A 17,029-nucleotide genomic window follows, 5' to 3' on the forward strand; every position below is an offset into this window, starting at 1 on the left:
TCAATTATTCCACCGAAAAAAAGACAGGAGACTAACAGCCATCACCTTCAAACTCTTGGTGCCTAAGAGCACACATACTGAGAGCACGTCTGGAATGAGAGGTGAGGTGAGAGCGGTGATGAGGCAGGGAGGACAGCCAGGTGGAGATGCCAATGGGCCGCAGTGGCCCTACAGTGAGAATATGCACTGAGAGGCAGAGTGAGGGGAGCACAAACTAGTCTCTGTGGCCCAGTGTGCAGGAACAGCTATGAGATTTCACCTAGAGATAGAGCTCCACCACCTTGGCATTGAGCTGGGGGACAGTCCTCGGGGCTCTGCAGACAGCAAGCTGGGCAAAGCACAGAGAAAGAGAGAGGAGGATGAGCCAGAAGCTGAGGACACAGCCACGGAAACACAGTCTCGTGTTTCATAGGTGTGCATCGTTTTGAGAGAAATCAATACTATATTTCCAGCCATCTTGAGCACGGAACCCCGGAGGCAGAAAAGGTGTAGAGAGGAGGGAGGGACTCTGAGGGTCCTGAAGGCAGATGCTGCTCTCTTGTTTTTTTTTTTTTTTTGTTCTCTCATCTGTGCATCCCTGAGGACGGCTGATCGTTGAATCTGTTCCAGGGGTCCATTTCAAAGCTTGAGATGTAGCCATTTCAAGCTGACTTTTTAACTCCTCTGGCAGCTCATGTTGGAAGGTTCATACAGTGCCATGTGTTGTGATTCAAGTTTCTACATTGAAAGATTTACTACACATCTATCATTTACACATCATTTACCACACATACCCAAATGGAAATGAAATATACTGTAAAACATTGGGAAATACAATTAAAATATATTAACAAAGATTAGAAATATATTGCAATGTCCCAAAATGGAAATAATTAACATATCTACGATTAAGACGCAGACGGGCATAAGTGACATTTTGGGCCAATATTAGTATTGCATATCAAATGGCAGCTCTTGATGAGATCTATCTACTGGCAAAAGTGCACATCTGAAATATTTAACTGCATTGAATAACATGAACAAATAATAACCCAAGAAGCAACACCAGACTGGGTTCAGTTTTGTGCAAAAAGGGTGGAAAAGTGTAGAGAAAAAGAGGGATTAACTCTCACTCTTTACAAATACCCCAACCATATGGCGTCTTTTACAAACCATGGCATGTGTTGGTTAAGTTAAGCAATATTGTGTAGAATTGAAAAAGAGCGACATATGCTCTACCTTATCATACGAAATAAACATTTTTTAATGTTCTTGAAAATGTGCATGTTATATTGTTGTTCTATCACTGCTGATCAATTAAAAACACTTGCTTTTAATTTAGTGTTTGAAACACAATAAGCCAACACTTTGTTTTTGTTCTCCTGTAAATTTTTGAAAATGACAGTTACATCCTACTCCCCCCACATTTAAATTGTATTGATTGAAGCCAAGAAATGTTTTCTTTAAAAAATACTCTCAATATGTAATTTTTCCACATCATAAATGTCAAACTTGCCACCTTCATTAAATAAAAAATCCTAATTTGAATGCAAGATTCAAAATTAAATTTAGGTGTTATTTTTTCCTTAGTAGGCTACACACTAGTGATCATCAAAATGAATGGTAAAAACTGAAAAAAGTTAACACCTCCATTAGCTGAAAGTCAAAACTGGGGGCAAATGTTGACTGATGGGGTAGGTCTTCCATTGATTCAAAATAAAAATTAATTTGAAAACATTGCTTTTTTCTTGTAGTCCTATTATTTCCATTTTCACCATTAAGCATGAATAACATTTTGTATTGTTAAAGGTCTAAAAAGTGAAATCAACACAAAAAGTTGAAAATACAAAACACTGCATATTTTAGTTATATTTCGGTTTTCCGAAAGTACCCTATTGACAGTAGACCAGGATCCCTAGAGTACTAACCTTGTCTGGTTTTAAATGTATGAGTACAAACACGTCCCAGGCAAGAATTAAATAAGCTTAATAGATTTCCAAAGAAAACATATCACAACACATCCAACAATAAACCCATGGTGTATTTTATGTACAAATTAAAATGCCGGTAATTAAGTTACTGTACTTACATTTATCTAAAATTTGCACATCTCTGAAAAACACATTAAATATTTAGCATTCTGGTGTGCATAAATGACTGTTAAAAGAAATTGCAAACGAGGTGGCCCTTAATGAATTGCACTGAATTTTATCATGGGTTCAAAAAAATGGAAATTGAGCAATAGGATCCACCCAGAAGACTGCTCTTTGCATGTCATTTGGGGCCCTGATGCAAAAAAGCATTTTGAAACACTATTCTCTAGTTTCATGGTCACGTCAAGATCCCATAAGACATCTGTCAGTATTCATGGCCATTGAGGAATATACGCCATGTTCAAGGTCTGGCAGATCTGCTTTTACCCACATTTTGTCTGCTGTGATCTGAAGCGAAAACTGAATGATTTATAAATGTACAAATGAGCTCCTCTCATACATGGCCCTTGGAGCTTGTTTTTGGCGAAATAAACAGCACCGAGGTTCACAAGGGGCACTTCCGTCCCCCTGACAAGCGGCCCCATTCACCGTCCCACTGGTGGGCGAGGGGGAAGGAGTGCGTCATGGAGGACTCCTTTCATCACTTTCAACATCTTCCAAGGGACATCTGGTGCACGCCTCATCTGCATACTGCATGAATCATTCAGAGCTGCCCATCAACACACCAGCGCTGGGCTGGGCACAAAGAAAACCACTCAGGGCTCCTGAGTGTGCGGTGCACCAGCGAACCCTTCTTGGCTGCGTATTCGTTTCCTTCGGTGGCTTGTGTCACTACTGGGGACTTTAAATTGACATGGTCCCTTCCTCTGAGCAATGGGGAAGGTTTGCTATGGGCCAGAGGCACGACTGAGGCCATGCTTGCCAGTGGATAAGAAGGTCAATAACCAGCATGCTTGTAAAAGTAGGACTGCAGTGACTATAACAGCTACAGCAAAAAGCTATACCATGATGGAAACCACTCCACACCTGTCTGTGCATGCACAACAAGAGTGGTGTGCATTTATTAACTGTGGACCTCCCTGGCCTGTTCTTCAGGGGTCAGTGAACAGGAGGCAGTGTCCAACTCAGACGTCTTAATTGGCTGAATAATTTCAGTGAGCAGTCTGTCCAAGGCATGCAGCTGGTCATCAGTTTACATTGCTGCATGCATCTCACTGAGAAGAAAACCACCCTCGTATTAGCTATTCACTAAGAGGCCACATTATCGACAGCTCTGGGCCTCGTCAGCAACTTTCACACTTACACAACTGTGGTATTGATGATATTAAAAAAAAACTGTATAGCTGAGTGCATTTTATTTGAAATCTCTGCTTCTGGGCAATAAAATCAGCCAGTAAATAATACCATGGGGAGCTATCATGGAATTTAAAGTTTAGCAACATTATATTCTGCAAGGACCTGAGCTAGACTGCCATGTCAGCCTTCCGTGGGGTGGGACAGACAGTACAGCCAAATAAAGCACAAAGCATCCCTGCAGGATGGGGAACGCATCTATAATTCCCATGATTCTTAATCATGTAAGCGCCACACCTGCGCTGGCGGGAGTGGTGCGGTATGCTGTAGCTCAGAGAGCGGCTGGTCGGTCCACCTGGACTGGGTGGCACCTCTGCCCCACATGATTCGTTGCCACACCGTGGCTTCCCTTTGATCTGGACATATGGGGCTGTGATCGGCAGGGCTCAGGAAGCACATGGAGAGCACATTCTCCCGGGGCGCCTGCTGGCCCCCACTCTCCACTTTGATTCCCGTCCAGCAACAAGGGGCGACACAACAGTCAGAGAGGGGGGTGTGTCCATCTGAGGGAGACGATGATACCTTCACTGGTGTCACCCCAGTCCCCTCATTATCCATCTGTCCTGCTTTCCCCAAATTATTCCTAATGAGAACAAAACCATTGAGATGAGCAGATGAATTTTCACCTCCGAAACACCTGCTCCACAAAATCAGTGGTCCGCGCTCGGGCCTGCCAGCATCATGTGTACCTCATTGATGAAACATAATCGCTTCCCATCGATCTATTGTGGTCACCTTTATGAATGTGCGCCATGGAATTTGGAGGTGTTCCACTCTGCTCTTTTGACATCCAACCAATGCCATCGATTGTTACCGACACCTCAGCTTGCATGGGCATATCAGGTATGCCAAGACAAAATAAACAATTGGAGCACTCACACTTGGCAATTCTGGGCAGGCTGCTATGCTGCTTCAACACCATTAGCTGTCAGAGATGCTTTCTAAGAAGAGATAACTGCTTCATTGACAAACAAGGGGTTTGTGAATTATAGAGAGATGCTGGATTTTGTCATCAGAGTGGACTAATATGTTTGTTTTTTTGAATGTTTGATTCGAATTTTTTCAGTCCTTGTCAAAGGACTTTTTATCACTTATACAGTAAACAGATGCGTCTGCAGTGGAGACAAGAATGGGTGAGTTCATCCACCGCTTTTCCAAATTCTGGAATAGCGGCAATCAAGATGTCAAAGAATTAAGAGCGTTTCATGGAGAGCACCCAGCAGGGACACACAGAGAACAGGCACTGCCTGAGTGGAGACAGCTTTTTTTCCCCTGTGATTGCAGTCCTAGTATTGCAATGGCGGATGAGATTCTGCACGGTATGGTTAGGTGCTGGGAGCATAGCGCCCCGCTGTGCCACAGACAGAGCTGCTCTCCAGCACCTTTGATTATTCCCTGGTTGTCCAGCGAAGCCAGCATGTTCCAAAAGGGTCTGGGATTACAGAATTCCTGTTTCCTAGTAACTGCAGATAGGTGGCTGTGGGAGGGGGGTTGTGGGGGGGATTCCTCCTGTGTTGACAGAACCAATGGGCTGAAATGCTGAAAGACCATTTTGTTTCACCCGATTTATTTTGTGCTATTGTGATTTCGTCCACTGGCAGGGAGCTGCCTGTCCATTCCTCCTTGCTAGCCCTCTGTTCTTGGGGAAGGTCATAGCAGCGGGATGCGCTGCCTCTCACAGCTATCACTGAAAGCCCCAGTCACTCACACAGTCAGGCTGCAGCAGAAGGCGGGCTCTCACTCCATCTCTCCCCTCACTCCCTCCATTACACCATACATATAGTGTCATGGGTTTTGGCTGAGTGACAATACTGAGCACACCATGGGAAAGAGGATTCTGGGAAGGATGCCCCCCGGAACCTTCTATTTCTGAAACGTTTCTCCAGAAAAAGATTTAACAGCTACTGACGTTAGAGACTGATGCCAGGTTTACACAGTGGTACTGAAAGGATGGGGAAAGAGCTATGGAAATGATCTGATTCAACATTACAGTGGCAGTCTGCTCGTTTCTTGTCTCCTGCTTGTAGAGTGTGCTGACAGAGTGGCAGATCATATGCTCATATTTGTTGAACAGCAGTTGCTCTGTTGCTCACGCTGGCATACAGAATCACAGCTGCCTAGGAACAGAGACACACATCCACACAATGACAAGCAAAGGAATACAGACATTCAGTGTGTCACAAATAGAATAGGGCAGGCACTACCATACACACGCGCAACCACACAGTCAAACAGGAAAACACACACACACGCACCCACACACTCACACACAAATGCACACAAAACGTCCCTGTACACACAAAGGCAAACACAGACACTACACGATGCGTGTCAGTAGTAGTCCTGAGAGCGGTGACCGTGTACATCTTCTTCTTAAACGGAGCAGAAAGAGGGAGGGTGAGCCATGCAGGAGCTCTGAAAGGAGCAGCCAGTCTGCCACCCTCAGGAGGAAAGCGAGGGCAGTTCAGAGCAAGACATGAGCCACACAGTGCAGCACAGCCACAGAGAAATCACAGCCCGTCCCAATCAAGGTCACTCACTTACCAACTCTGCTCACAGCACTCTCATCTAGTGATCAACGAGATCAAATCCCCCTTTATAAACTGACTTTGCCTTTAGAAAAATAGCGGTAAGTCACACCAGTGATATGTGATTGGTCCAGTTTCTTCATAAGAGACAAGGCGGAACATGAAGCTCTTGAGATTACAGCTTTTAGGCACACTCGGCTCCAGAGCAGGCAGATCATTTAAATGGAGGTTTGTCCTAGTTAACACTGAGGTAAATGGGCCTTCCCGATATACCTGTTTGTTTTGGTTCAGGGGTTCCCAAGTGGCTCCGTCAGTGGTGGCACACTGTGGGACTTGTGGTGTGAAAAATAGCTGTGGGCCGCAGGCGAGTGTATCACAGGATCATATTCACTGTGCCTCAGTGCTCCTGGACTGCGCTATGGTGAGGCAAGCTTCAGCTTAGAAATTCCAAAGTTCGGGTGAAACATGGGAAAAGCATACAGCAAAAAAAAAAATCTACATTTTTTTTTTGTTTTTGTTTTTGTTTTTGTGGTTTCTGTTCGACTGGTCAGTAGAAGGGGACAAATGAGGAGAAAGGAGCTACGTACAACAGAGCACACATCCTGTTACTGTCTAAATGATGAACTGAAAGTGGCACACATGCAGAAACATCCAAAACTCAGATCTTCAAGACTGCTGACACCCCTTTCAAGATAATAGATTTTAAAACACTCAAAAGTACATTGGAAAATATTTAACTGCTATTTGAAGTCTCAGCTCCCCCAAATTCTCTCCTCTGCTTCTTTGATGGCATAAGACACAGAGAATTCTGGAATGGGTGAGAGACACCTCATTTTTGATTTAAATTATAAATGTTTTGGCTGTATCTAATGAGCAGATGGATAGTCTGTTCAAAAATCTATCCAATGCTCTGCCTAATAGCACCAAGCTGTACACAACACATATCCAGTATTCACAGTATTCGTATTAAGTTGCACCATTAGGTAGCTAAGTAACTCACTGAATTATATTTTTAAAACGTGTGAACATTTAGCCTGGAAGCTATTAACATTTAGAGAGGGTAGTCAAAATAATGAAAAACAAAATGAAAAATGACTCACATTTGAAATCACAGTTAAGAAGTCTACACATATTCCATATCAATAGCAATACTAATTATCAGTATGTTTCTGCTATAAAATAAATGCTTCAAAATGTGAATTTCTAAAGTAACATGAAAAATCTATCAGATGTTTGAAAGGTGAGTCAACACAGTGTCATAATGGCATATGCCAAACAAGGAAAAACTCTATCAGGCAAAAGAATAGTTAACAGGATAGTTACTAAAAACCACAAAGCAGCAGCCTCAATAATTACCACAGAATTGAATCTACACCTCTGTGAACCAGTCTATGTTCACAGAGGTGTAGAAAAACTGTGTAGTGAGCTTCACAAAGCTGATAATTATGGTAGGGCTGCCATTTAGAAACTGCTTGTAATCAAGACCAATGCACAAGACAACACATAACCTGGTGTAATGAATGCACCATCTAGACCATCTAGACTTCTGAGCAGTGGAGAAAAATAATATGATCTAATGAGTTGTTCTTTATACTTTTCCCTACAATTGGACAGGTCATTTGGAAAAAGCCAAAGGAAGCCTTCAACCCCAACTGCCTGTTAATTGTTAAACAATTGGATGTGCTGGATTTGTTTTGGTATGGGCAGCAGTCTTATAGGAGCCACTGGGTCCAATTATTACTCCACATTGTAGAATTACAGCCAAGGAATATGGAGCCATTTTAGGCCAACAGGTACACCCTGTGAGGCAAGCATTGTGTCCTTAACATGTTCCCATAGTCCAACACCCATGTAATGTCCCCATGCACACTGCTAAACAGATTCAAGAGTGGTTGCATGAACACCAGGATGAAGTAAAATAGATTCCATGGCATCCTAAATCACCAGATCTAAACATCATTGAACATTTTTGGGAAGTTCTGGACCAAAGAGTACAGAGCAAATTTCCACCTCCATCCTTCAAAGAACCAAAATTGAATTAGAAACAGTCCAGAGTTTCTGTAACACCAGTCAAAGCTGTTTTGAAGGCAGAGGGTGGCCCAAACCCTTACTAATTAATAAATATTCATGTATTGTTTAGTGTTTCCTTTTTGTCTACCCCCTGTATCTACCTGTATTAAAAATGAGAGGGATTATTACAATGACATCAACAATTATTTAAAATAACCTAATACTATGTGCTTGTAGAGATTGCACAAAAATGTTCAGCAGACATTTTATGGTTTACAGTACAGCTCTCTCCACACTGAATTCTGAAGCTACATTTTTGAGTTTAATTTGGATTGGCAGAGACTGAAAAGGCAAAATGCATCAGTTAAGCGCATCAAAATTAAAATAATCACTTTATCGTTAAACAATGTATGGAAAGGTGTAGTGACAAGTGGCATGACTTAGTAGCTTTCCCTTTTCCCTTGTGATCACTGTTCAGATTACAGTATGCAAAACAGCAGTGTGGGTTTACCAACAAGGAAGCAGTGAGAACAATTGACAATTGCAGTTGCTTCTGTGTGTCTGTAGGAGGCATGCAGGTTTAATTTAGTGTTTTTTACTAGGATTATATGAACACACATATACAGTATGTCCCACCAGCACATGATTAATTTGTAAAGAATGAAAGTAAAATTATTTTTAAGTCAGTTAACTCGGGCTACAAGCTTGCAGGGTTATTTGAATGCTGAATGATTTACTGTTGTTCTGAGCACGCACAAATTCAGCATGAGACCCTCTCTTCCCCACAGGAGTTTTAAGTGGCTAAAAGAGGCAGCAAGCAACTGTCATGGCTGGTAAATTAAAATCCTACACCTCAAGACAGATACCTCAAGGTAGGATATGACATCAAAATAGCATCAATGTCATTTCAATCCTTTTTTCTTCTATCAAAGTTGGCTGGAAATGGATTTTGTTCTCCTTTCAGCTTTTTTTCCTTCTTCTGTCGGGTCAGGAGAGGCACTGATACAAATGCGTAGTTGTGATTTCACCTTAAAACCTTGTATTTCAAGGGCTGCTGTGAACCACTGCACACAACACATTAACAATACAACAACTATGGTGCACAAACATGTTTCACTACCATTTAACTATGCACACAGACATCTGTGCATCAGTCAATCAATCACACGCATGTATTTATGGACAGACAGCATGTAATATTTAGCACTGCAGGACACCACTGAAAGACACAAAAAAGACATGAAACCGAAAGGAAATGTGAATCAGCTCCATGACGCTGCCCAGTAATTTACAAACTGATAAATCTTTTTCTCCATTTCAATAAGTTAGCATTTGCCCAGGGGAAGATGGAGGGTACTGAGATACAGAGGGAGCAGTTCACAGCGACACTTGCCTGCTTTGTATTCTCACTCAGTATGCTTTCTCTCCATTTGGCGGAATGAAATCAGAACCAGGGGAGAAGGATAGACGGGACCTCATTATTTCAGCAACCCTGATTTCAATTTCCTTTCAAAATCCATCTCCTCCTTTGTATTGCGGAGGTGATCTTTAAATAACAAATACATATAGTTTTGCCTCCAAGTCCAATTCACCTTGGCAGAAGTTACTGCTGTAAGGCATTGTCACCTTCTCAGTTTCAGTGCCTCTGTACCCTATGATAATGCAGGGGGATAGAGTTGCCACACCCTCACTGACAAACCCTGCACATTGGAACGTGTCAGAGAATTACACTGCCGCACAGGCAGTGAAAGTATTTCACACAGAAATGTCTTGACGAGCTGGGTGGGACATCACTAATTTAATTTCTCTATATCCCCCATTAACACATGTAGCTTCTGTGGATTATTTGCCTATTCCATACACTCAGCTTTAATGTCTCCATCTTCAATGAAAACAGAAGTAACTCTTCTCTTTCCTGTTCAGTAAAAAGCTATCTCCAGTCATTCCGCCTGTGACCTGCTGAACCTCCTGACTCAGAGCTGTGTAATATGCAAACCACGAGCAAGTGTGTTCACTGCGAGGCACGTTTGACCCATTTTGACAGAATGAATACATAATACATTCATTTACAAGCTAAGAACAAATTTCTATTTTAGTCATCAGACACGCATGCTGGGAAGGACGGGCCATGCGTTTAAAGGAGGGAGAGAGAGAGTGGTCCATTCAGCGGGGTGGCAGGCCCAATCTGCCAGCAACAGCGCCTCTCGGATTGACATCAGTGGCGGTGAGATGACAGACTTTCCCTGGCAGCGTGTGCTGGGGACTGTCGCATGGGGAGAGCTGGATTGCAGCATTTTTGTAACTGCCCATCCTGGGAGTGTTTTTATTTGTGCTGTATTTGGTCCTCTCAGATGGGGTGCCTTCATAAACACTGCCTCTGAGGAGGACTGTGGGAACCAGCTGAACCCCAGGACACTCACCTGTCTTATCTTTTCAACTTTCCCAACGATTTATCCTTTCACCTTTTACGCATTCTAATAGGGGATGTCCCATCTTCAGCTACAATAGGGCAACTGAGGGGTACGTATTTATGCATGCTGACTGCCACAGCAGTCACTGAATCAGGCGAACATGAACAAGCAGAGCTACACAACCAATAATAATCAAATTAACTGGATGAATGAAAATGTTTACTATGACTCAATTTTTGCAATCATGTGCTTTTTAAAAATCCACAGCTGGGTATTAATAAAATTGTCAACATTATACAAGTTAACCTGAATAATTATGTGACTATAATAAGAACTGATGAATCAGAGTCTAAAAATGACCATTCTGATGACAGCAAAAACATCACCAGGATCACATCATCTATGAAGAGTCATCTATCAGCAGAGTACAGTCAACCACCCAACCCAATGTGTCAGAGAAAGAATGAGCTGGAACAGGACGAAAACTGCTAGCTGGGAGAAATGAGAGGTAGCCAAAGGAAACACTGTCATGTCATTACAGGTTCCTGCCTCCACTGCAGTGGTTAGAGCTCACCACATCGACTACTGAATAAATCAGGTTGGGTTAGCCCGGAAATACTCCTGCAGCTCTGACAATTACATATGGTTATAGAGCGTAGTAAGGAGGGAGGGCGGATTCTCACAGCGCCAAAGGATCTCAGAAGCATCTGCAGGCCAGTCTGTGATGCCACACAGGTGTTACCTCTGGGCCCCTGTGCTATGATGTGGCTCTGCACTGGCCGGTTGACTTCGCACTTGGACCAGTTACTGACTGAGCCCTGGCCATTGTCAGATTTGCCTCTACTTGCCTGTAATGCTACAATGTGTGCAGCCCTGCCCAGCTCAGCCCTTGACAAATAGCATTACACAGATGGCAGTAGTGTGGCAAGTTGCAGCACTCCAAAATCTCTCAGGTGTCAGAGTAATGAACTGTTCGGGCACTTAAATGGTATGCCGGGTAGGTCAGTTTCTGGTCTTTCACAGCAAGGGATGCTGCGAGATCTGGAGGGAGACAGGTTGGAGCAGCTCTCAACTCTCTGCAGGTCCACTGACAGTGCATCCCACAGGAGGTGTAACCTCTGGAATGCTCTGACAGGCTCAGGTTAGCAAGCAGAGCATGTTAACACAGTCTCCTCCCTGACTAACTTCAACAAATGTCTCACTGTATCTTAGCCTAAAACAGAATTTCAAAATTATGAGGGCAAAACTCTATTCTTCTCAGTCCATCAAGCGCTTCTCATGTGTTTAGCCTCTTAAGGTCAGCAACAGCATATCAAATCATATACATAAAGAGTTAAATCTTTGTTCACAAACACCTTTAAGTGTACATTCAAGTATTAGGATTATGAGTCATAAACTGACAAAATAATATAACATAGCAATGTTATATTCATTTTGAGACTGACCGTATAGAACATTTCAGTATCTATATAAATAACTATCTTGACTTGCAGCCCATACCAAGGTTCCTGAGGTATGACTCATAGCTGCCATGATCACACAGAAATACACAGTGTACAGGTTATGCATGAACAAATGCCTGAAAGGGCTATTTATATAGGAAGTTATTAGTATCACTTCATCTGTTTTATCATAATAACAGAATAGCTTCTTTATGTTCCTGCCCTAACCATGTATATAAAAATGCACATGCACATCTCCAGGCACTGCCTCTCTAACCTTGAATGAATAGGATGAGAAGTCATCGGTGTGTTAATTCACAGTGAATGGGAAAACAGAGGTTAGCACCACACCTCAATGTCCATGTTTCATTAGGAAAAGGGAGAATTCCTGGACAGAGGGACCACCTTTGCTTTGATCAATGGACTGCAGAGTCATCTCCACTTGTAGTAAAAACCCAATAATTACACAGTACACGTATTTGATTTGCCTATGTCTGAATATTGATTGAAAACATCCCAGCAAACCTGGGTTTCAGCAACTGCATTCCAGTATAACTTAAGGAAGAATTCAACAGGCACACTGCTAAACAGTATTTCACAGTTCTGCTGATGGGATGTGAAGTTCCAAGGTAAGGTACACAGATAGAGAGTACATTTGAACTAGTCCTGGACTTCACCTTCTACCAGCCCCTTGGTGAAAAGTTGCATAATGGAACTCATCCAGTATCATGAGCTAACCAAGTGCTATAACCCAGACCATACACTCCCGACTCACAGACTCAACCTTGGGCTTGCCCTTGTCCTAGACTGACATGGTAAGGGATGCTACTCTGGCTCCCTGGAATCTGGCTCCCTAGAACGTTGTACAGCGTGTGGATGTCCTGGAGTGTAAGGTGATCTCAATCTAGCATGTGAGTGCTTATGTAAAAAAGAGCATGTTTAACAAGAGGGGACAGCCACTGAATGCAAAGCAATGGAGGGAATAGGCAGACTTACCAACTGCAGAAGGAGAAAAAAGATGAAATGAACAGATTAAACAGAAAAAGAGTCAAAAAGGGTGGATTCCCACAGCGCACCGGTCCTCTCTGTGCCTGTGTCTGCCGTGTCTCTGCAGCTGCACTGACACAGCATTGGCCCTCTGGTGCCACCCTCCTCCCAGCAGGTTCATTTAGTTCAAAACCCCCAATCCAGCCAGCAACGCACTGCCATACATCATGTCGTCATCGCTGGCCAATCAGATGGCAGCATTTGTGTGCCTGGTGCCAGACTACAGCAGATAGGGAGTGCGTAGGAATACACCACGCGCGCACACACACACACACACACATTCTGTCCCTTACACACATATAATCTCTGACAGAGATGCGTGCATAAAACGTTCCAATTAACATGCAAATAAAACACACACACACACACACACACAATGTCCAGAAGCATGGATTCACACACACGAATGCTCTCTTATGAACACACAAACACATTCTATTTACACACAGCTCTGCCCACACATAGATGTATGCATGTAATCACACTGCTACGGACGATCAGCGCACACATATGCATAGACACTTCCCTATATGCCAAGATATGCTCACAGGCACACACAGGCAGCCTTCCTCCTTCTGACATGCAGACTTAAGCTGCTGTCAAAACCCTGGAGATTCATTTCATAGCTCCCCTAGCTCCATCTAAGCACAGCATCTTAGAAAAAAAGCCTTACATAAAAAAACAGACTTTAAAAATGTGAAATCCTTCAGAAGGGTAATTTCAAAAGACACGATTTGAAGCCACGTTCAAGGACCCTGTCCAACGTAAAGCTTGAGATAATCTGTCTAAGCACTACAAAGTCCAGGCAGGCTCTGCAGCGACATGCCCTGGGTTTATTAATTATGGGACGTGCTCGAACAGGTGATTGAATTAAATATCCTGCTTTGAATTCATTACCTCTCAGTACATAAACACTTTCAATAGTGAGTGAAAAAGGGGTAGCGCCACAAATTCGGAAGTAGGTTAACCACAAGCCCGGCACCTTCTCTCAAATGATGTGACACATCACCATGCTGATACAACAACCTGCCGCCATCCACGCTATCCCTCCTCCCTTCCGTTCCACGCCACGTGCTCCCCTTATCCGAGCCACCATCATCTGCCCTGCGCTCGCCTTGTTTCCATCTCATTTCCTGTGCTGTTATCGCGTCCTGATACTCCCTGGGTGTTTCAGCGTCAGTGCATTGCCTGACATGATAAAACCCAGTGCTGGCACAGAGTATGAAAGCTGCTCATGCTTAAACGCACTGTGCTACATGTGCACACAGCGCGTACACAGCGTGTTTTCTGCTGTGCCAAGGCTCCGTTGGGTAGTTCTCAGAGGACTCCTTGACTGCGCAGGGAGAGACCTTCACAACGTGTGATTCAGAGGCAGCAAAATCACATTAACTCAAGCAATTTCCTCTGACCTTGGGCAGAGTGCTGGCTTAGCTAGACGGCAGCATCACCTCACAGTATGAACGCGGCAGAGTAAACCCCACACGGAGCTGTGTCGGCTCACGAGCCCCATCTCGGCTCAACAGAGTGCGCTGGAAGTGTGTCTGACAAATTGTGCTGAAAAATGCAACATCAATAAGAGTGCAACGATCATGTATCAGTGGCTGTGTATCAGTGCTTTACAATTTGAAAGGAAAGGTAAGAACAAAGTTACAATCTAACAACCAAGTTTAGAGCTTAGATATTTTCGGGATCTAAAAAAGATGGTGGCGTACTTGATGTTCTAGGGTAATGAAATCACAAAATATGAGGTTGGCTGTGCTGTAATCAGGACTGTGTATCAAGGCCAAAAGCAGTGGCTTCATACACCCTCCAGTCAGCCAGCAGCAGATGAGCTTCAATACCGTCCTTTCCATTCAGTCCTAATCAGACGTTCAAAGACACTGATTTGCTCTTTCATCTTTTGACACATGCTGTGATTTTCTGTGATGACTAAAACTGCACATAACTACTCCTGTTTTGTGAGAAGAGCTCTGAGACATATACTGACTGATTACTTTTGTGAAAGGTCTGGATGTATGGTTTCAAGTCAAATTTAGGGCATCCCAGAAAAAATTCACAACTCACACTTTGTCTGGTTAGTTAGACACAAGATGATGTCATAAGGGTAGAAGAGTGTAGGAAACTAAGATCTTATTCCAAGTGTTCATTCCATTCTGGTAATGACCCATTTTATTTAGTATTTCACAAATGAAAACTTTAGAGAAAAAAATTGCTTTGCATGGGATATGAAGTCTTTGCATAATTCCACTTGCACTGTTTAAGAAAAAGAATATTTTAGGCTGGTCAAATGAACAGGTTCAAAACAACTTCCTCCATATGAAGCTTCAGTCACCATTACACTAATTTCTGTCTGTATTACATCATCAGCATGTCCCCCCTGTGTGCTCCTGATTCTTTCCAGCAGTCTCCTCTTTTCTTCAGCCTCCCCTCCTGAATCCCTCTCTCTCTCTGCTGTCCTCCTCTCATCCATGTTTCTGCTCATATTTTCTCCTCTGCCACATCTTGCCTCCCTGTTCCTTTCCCTCTGTCTCTCACTCTCTGTCTCTGCATCTATTTTCCATGCTCTCTCTCGTTCTGTCTCCCCCCTACCCAGAAATTAGTTCTCCGTGGCAACCAGACGGTCCCTGGGTGACAGGTGCGTGAAGGCAGCGCGGCAGAGTCCTCCTGACAACAGCGGTAATGCTGTCTCTCGTCCGCTCCCTGCAGCCTTCCTCTCCACCACTCTCTGAATTCTGTACTCCCTCTGTCTTTTAGATCACTCCATCTCCCTTCCACAGAGCCAGTCTCTATCTCAGGAAAGCCCCGGTGTCCCTCTGGCTGTTCCCTCCTGCTCTCTTTCAGCAGCGCACGAGTTTGTTTCTGTTTGATATTTTCACTTCTGCACCATTTCTCTCTCTCTCTCTCTTTCTCTTCCACCATGCCTTTCATCAGATCAGAATTCCACTTCCCAGGTGAGCGGACCTGTGCATGCAGGGCATCCCAGCACACCACCAGCGCAGCCCGCTTCCTGAGAAAAGCGCCATCACTGTCTGCAAAAATACTTCTAATCCTCCCCATTCTCTCAGCAGCACAAGCCTTCCCGCCAGGCAGGTTGTCGCAGCCTCTGCCTGTGCACTTCCAGCACCTCATCCCCATCCTCTCGCCATTATCTCTCGCTCTCTTGCACACACACACACACACACACACACATGCACGCTCTCTCTTTCCCTGTTGTTTCCCCACGCGGTCGCAGCCAATGCTACTGTCCACCTCCACAGCCTCGTCACCTTTGATTCGCTTCTCTGCCACACCAACTTTAACGGTCTCTCCACGCCACTCGCATATACACACACGCGGCACCCAGCTCCGCGCCGGCAGCTGTGCATCCACCTGCCAGACCCCCACCGGTTGTCCCTCTCCCCTCCCATCCCGGCCGACACCAGCACCCACCTTCCCCACTGCCACGCTTTTCAGTCCCTGCCACTCAAAAAAAAAAAAAAATCAATAATAATAACACTGTGAGCATCAGATTCAAGCAATGACACATCAACCCCCCTGATATCAGATAACTGACAGCCAGCAGTTGGAAAACACGCAAATTAAAAATACCTGCTACTACAGTATGCATGGAGATAGAGCTGACATGCCTTGGGATGGTGCATTTCCCATTCTGCAACACGGACCACTTGTGCTGTGAGTAATATTGTTTCCTGTTCTCTCTCTTTTTTTCCTCCTCTCCTGTCTCTCTCTTTATCCTTTCACAGAGCACTCGTCTCTCCTCGTGCTGCCTCTGCTCCTATTCGCTCTTTTCCTTCTTCCGTCCTCCTCCCTTTCTTCCCCTCTTTCTCTCCTCCCGGCCCTGGATCCTCCTTCGCGAGATGGCTCCAGTCCAGTCGCGCTGCAACAGCCCGGTGACTTTGTGTGTGTGTGCCTGTGTGTGTGCGTGCGCGCTTCTCCTCAGCCTCCCTGTGTGCACGCGTGAGTGTGCCTGTGCAGGAGAGACGCTGGCTAAGAATGAACAAAAAATTAGCTCATGATAGATTAATGCATTCTCTCTAGTGTACACACACACACACGCATATATACACACATACACACCCACCCTCACTCCCCCCCTCCTGCCACACACTCCTGCTCGCTCTCTCTTAAAGGCACAGTGATACAAAGCGTTACTATAGGCCAGAGGGCTATACTGCACACTGTCAGCTATTATGGTAATCAGGGGGAGCCCAGAGTCAGCTGGGGCTCCCAAGCTCAGCTGAGAGGAGATGGGGCTGGAATTACGG

At 44.2% G+C, this 17,029-nt stretch overlaps 1 protein-coding gene across 10 annotated transcripts in view; it reads right to left on the reverse strand.

Annotated features, from left to right (window-relative positions):
• Positions 1–16,792, reverse strand: part of LOC118776762 (SRC kinase signaling inhibitor 1-like) — a 112,925-nt gene extending 96,133 nt beyond the window's left edge. For 9 of the 10 annotated variants that reach the window (XM_036527319.1, XM_036527346.1, XM_036527310.1 and 6 more), the window contains exon 1: positions 16,353–16,792. In XM_036527319.1, the coding sequence (XP_036383212.1) occupies positions 16,353–16,371 (19 nt within the window). In that variant the 5' untranslated portion in view covers positions 16,372–16,792. The remainder of the gene's footprint in view (positions 1–16,352) is intronic. The other variant, XM_036527328.1, reaches the window with a different exon arrangement.
• Positions 16,793–17,029: the final 237 nt, after the last annotated feature.

Source organism: Megalops cyprinoides, chromosome 1 (assembly GCF_013368585.1).
Source record: "Megalops cyprinoides isolate fMegCyp1 chromosome 1, fMegCyp1.pri, whole genome shotgun sequence".
Classification (NCBI taxonomy): domain Eukaryota; kingdom Metazoa; phylum Chordata; class Actinopteri; order Elopiformes; family Megalopidae; genus Megalops; species Megalops cyprinoides.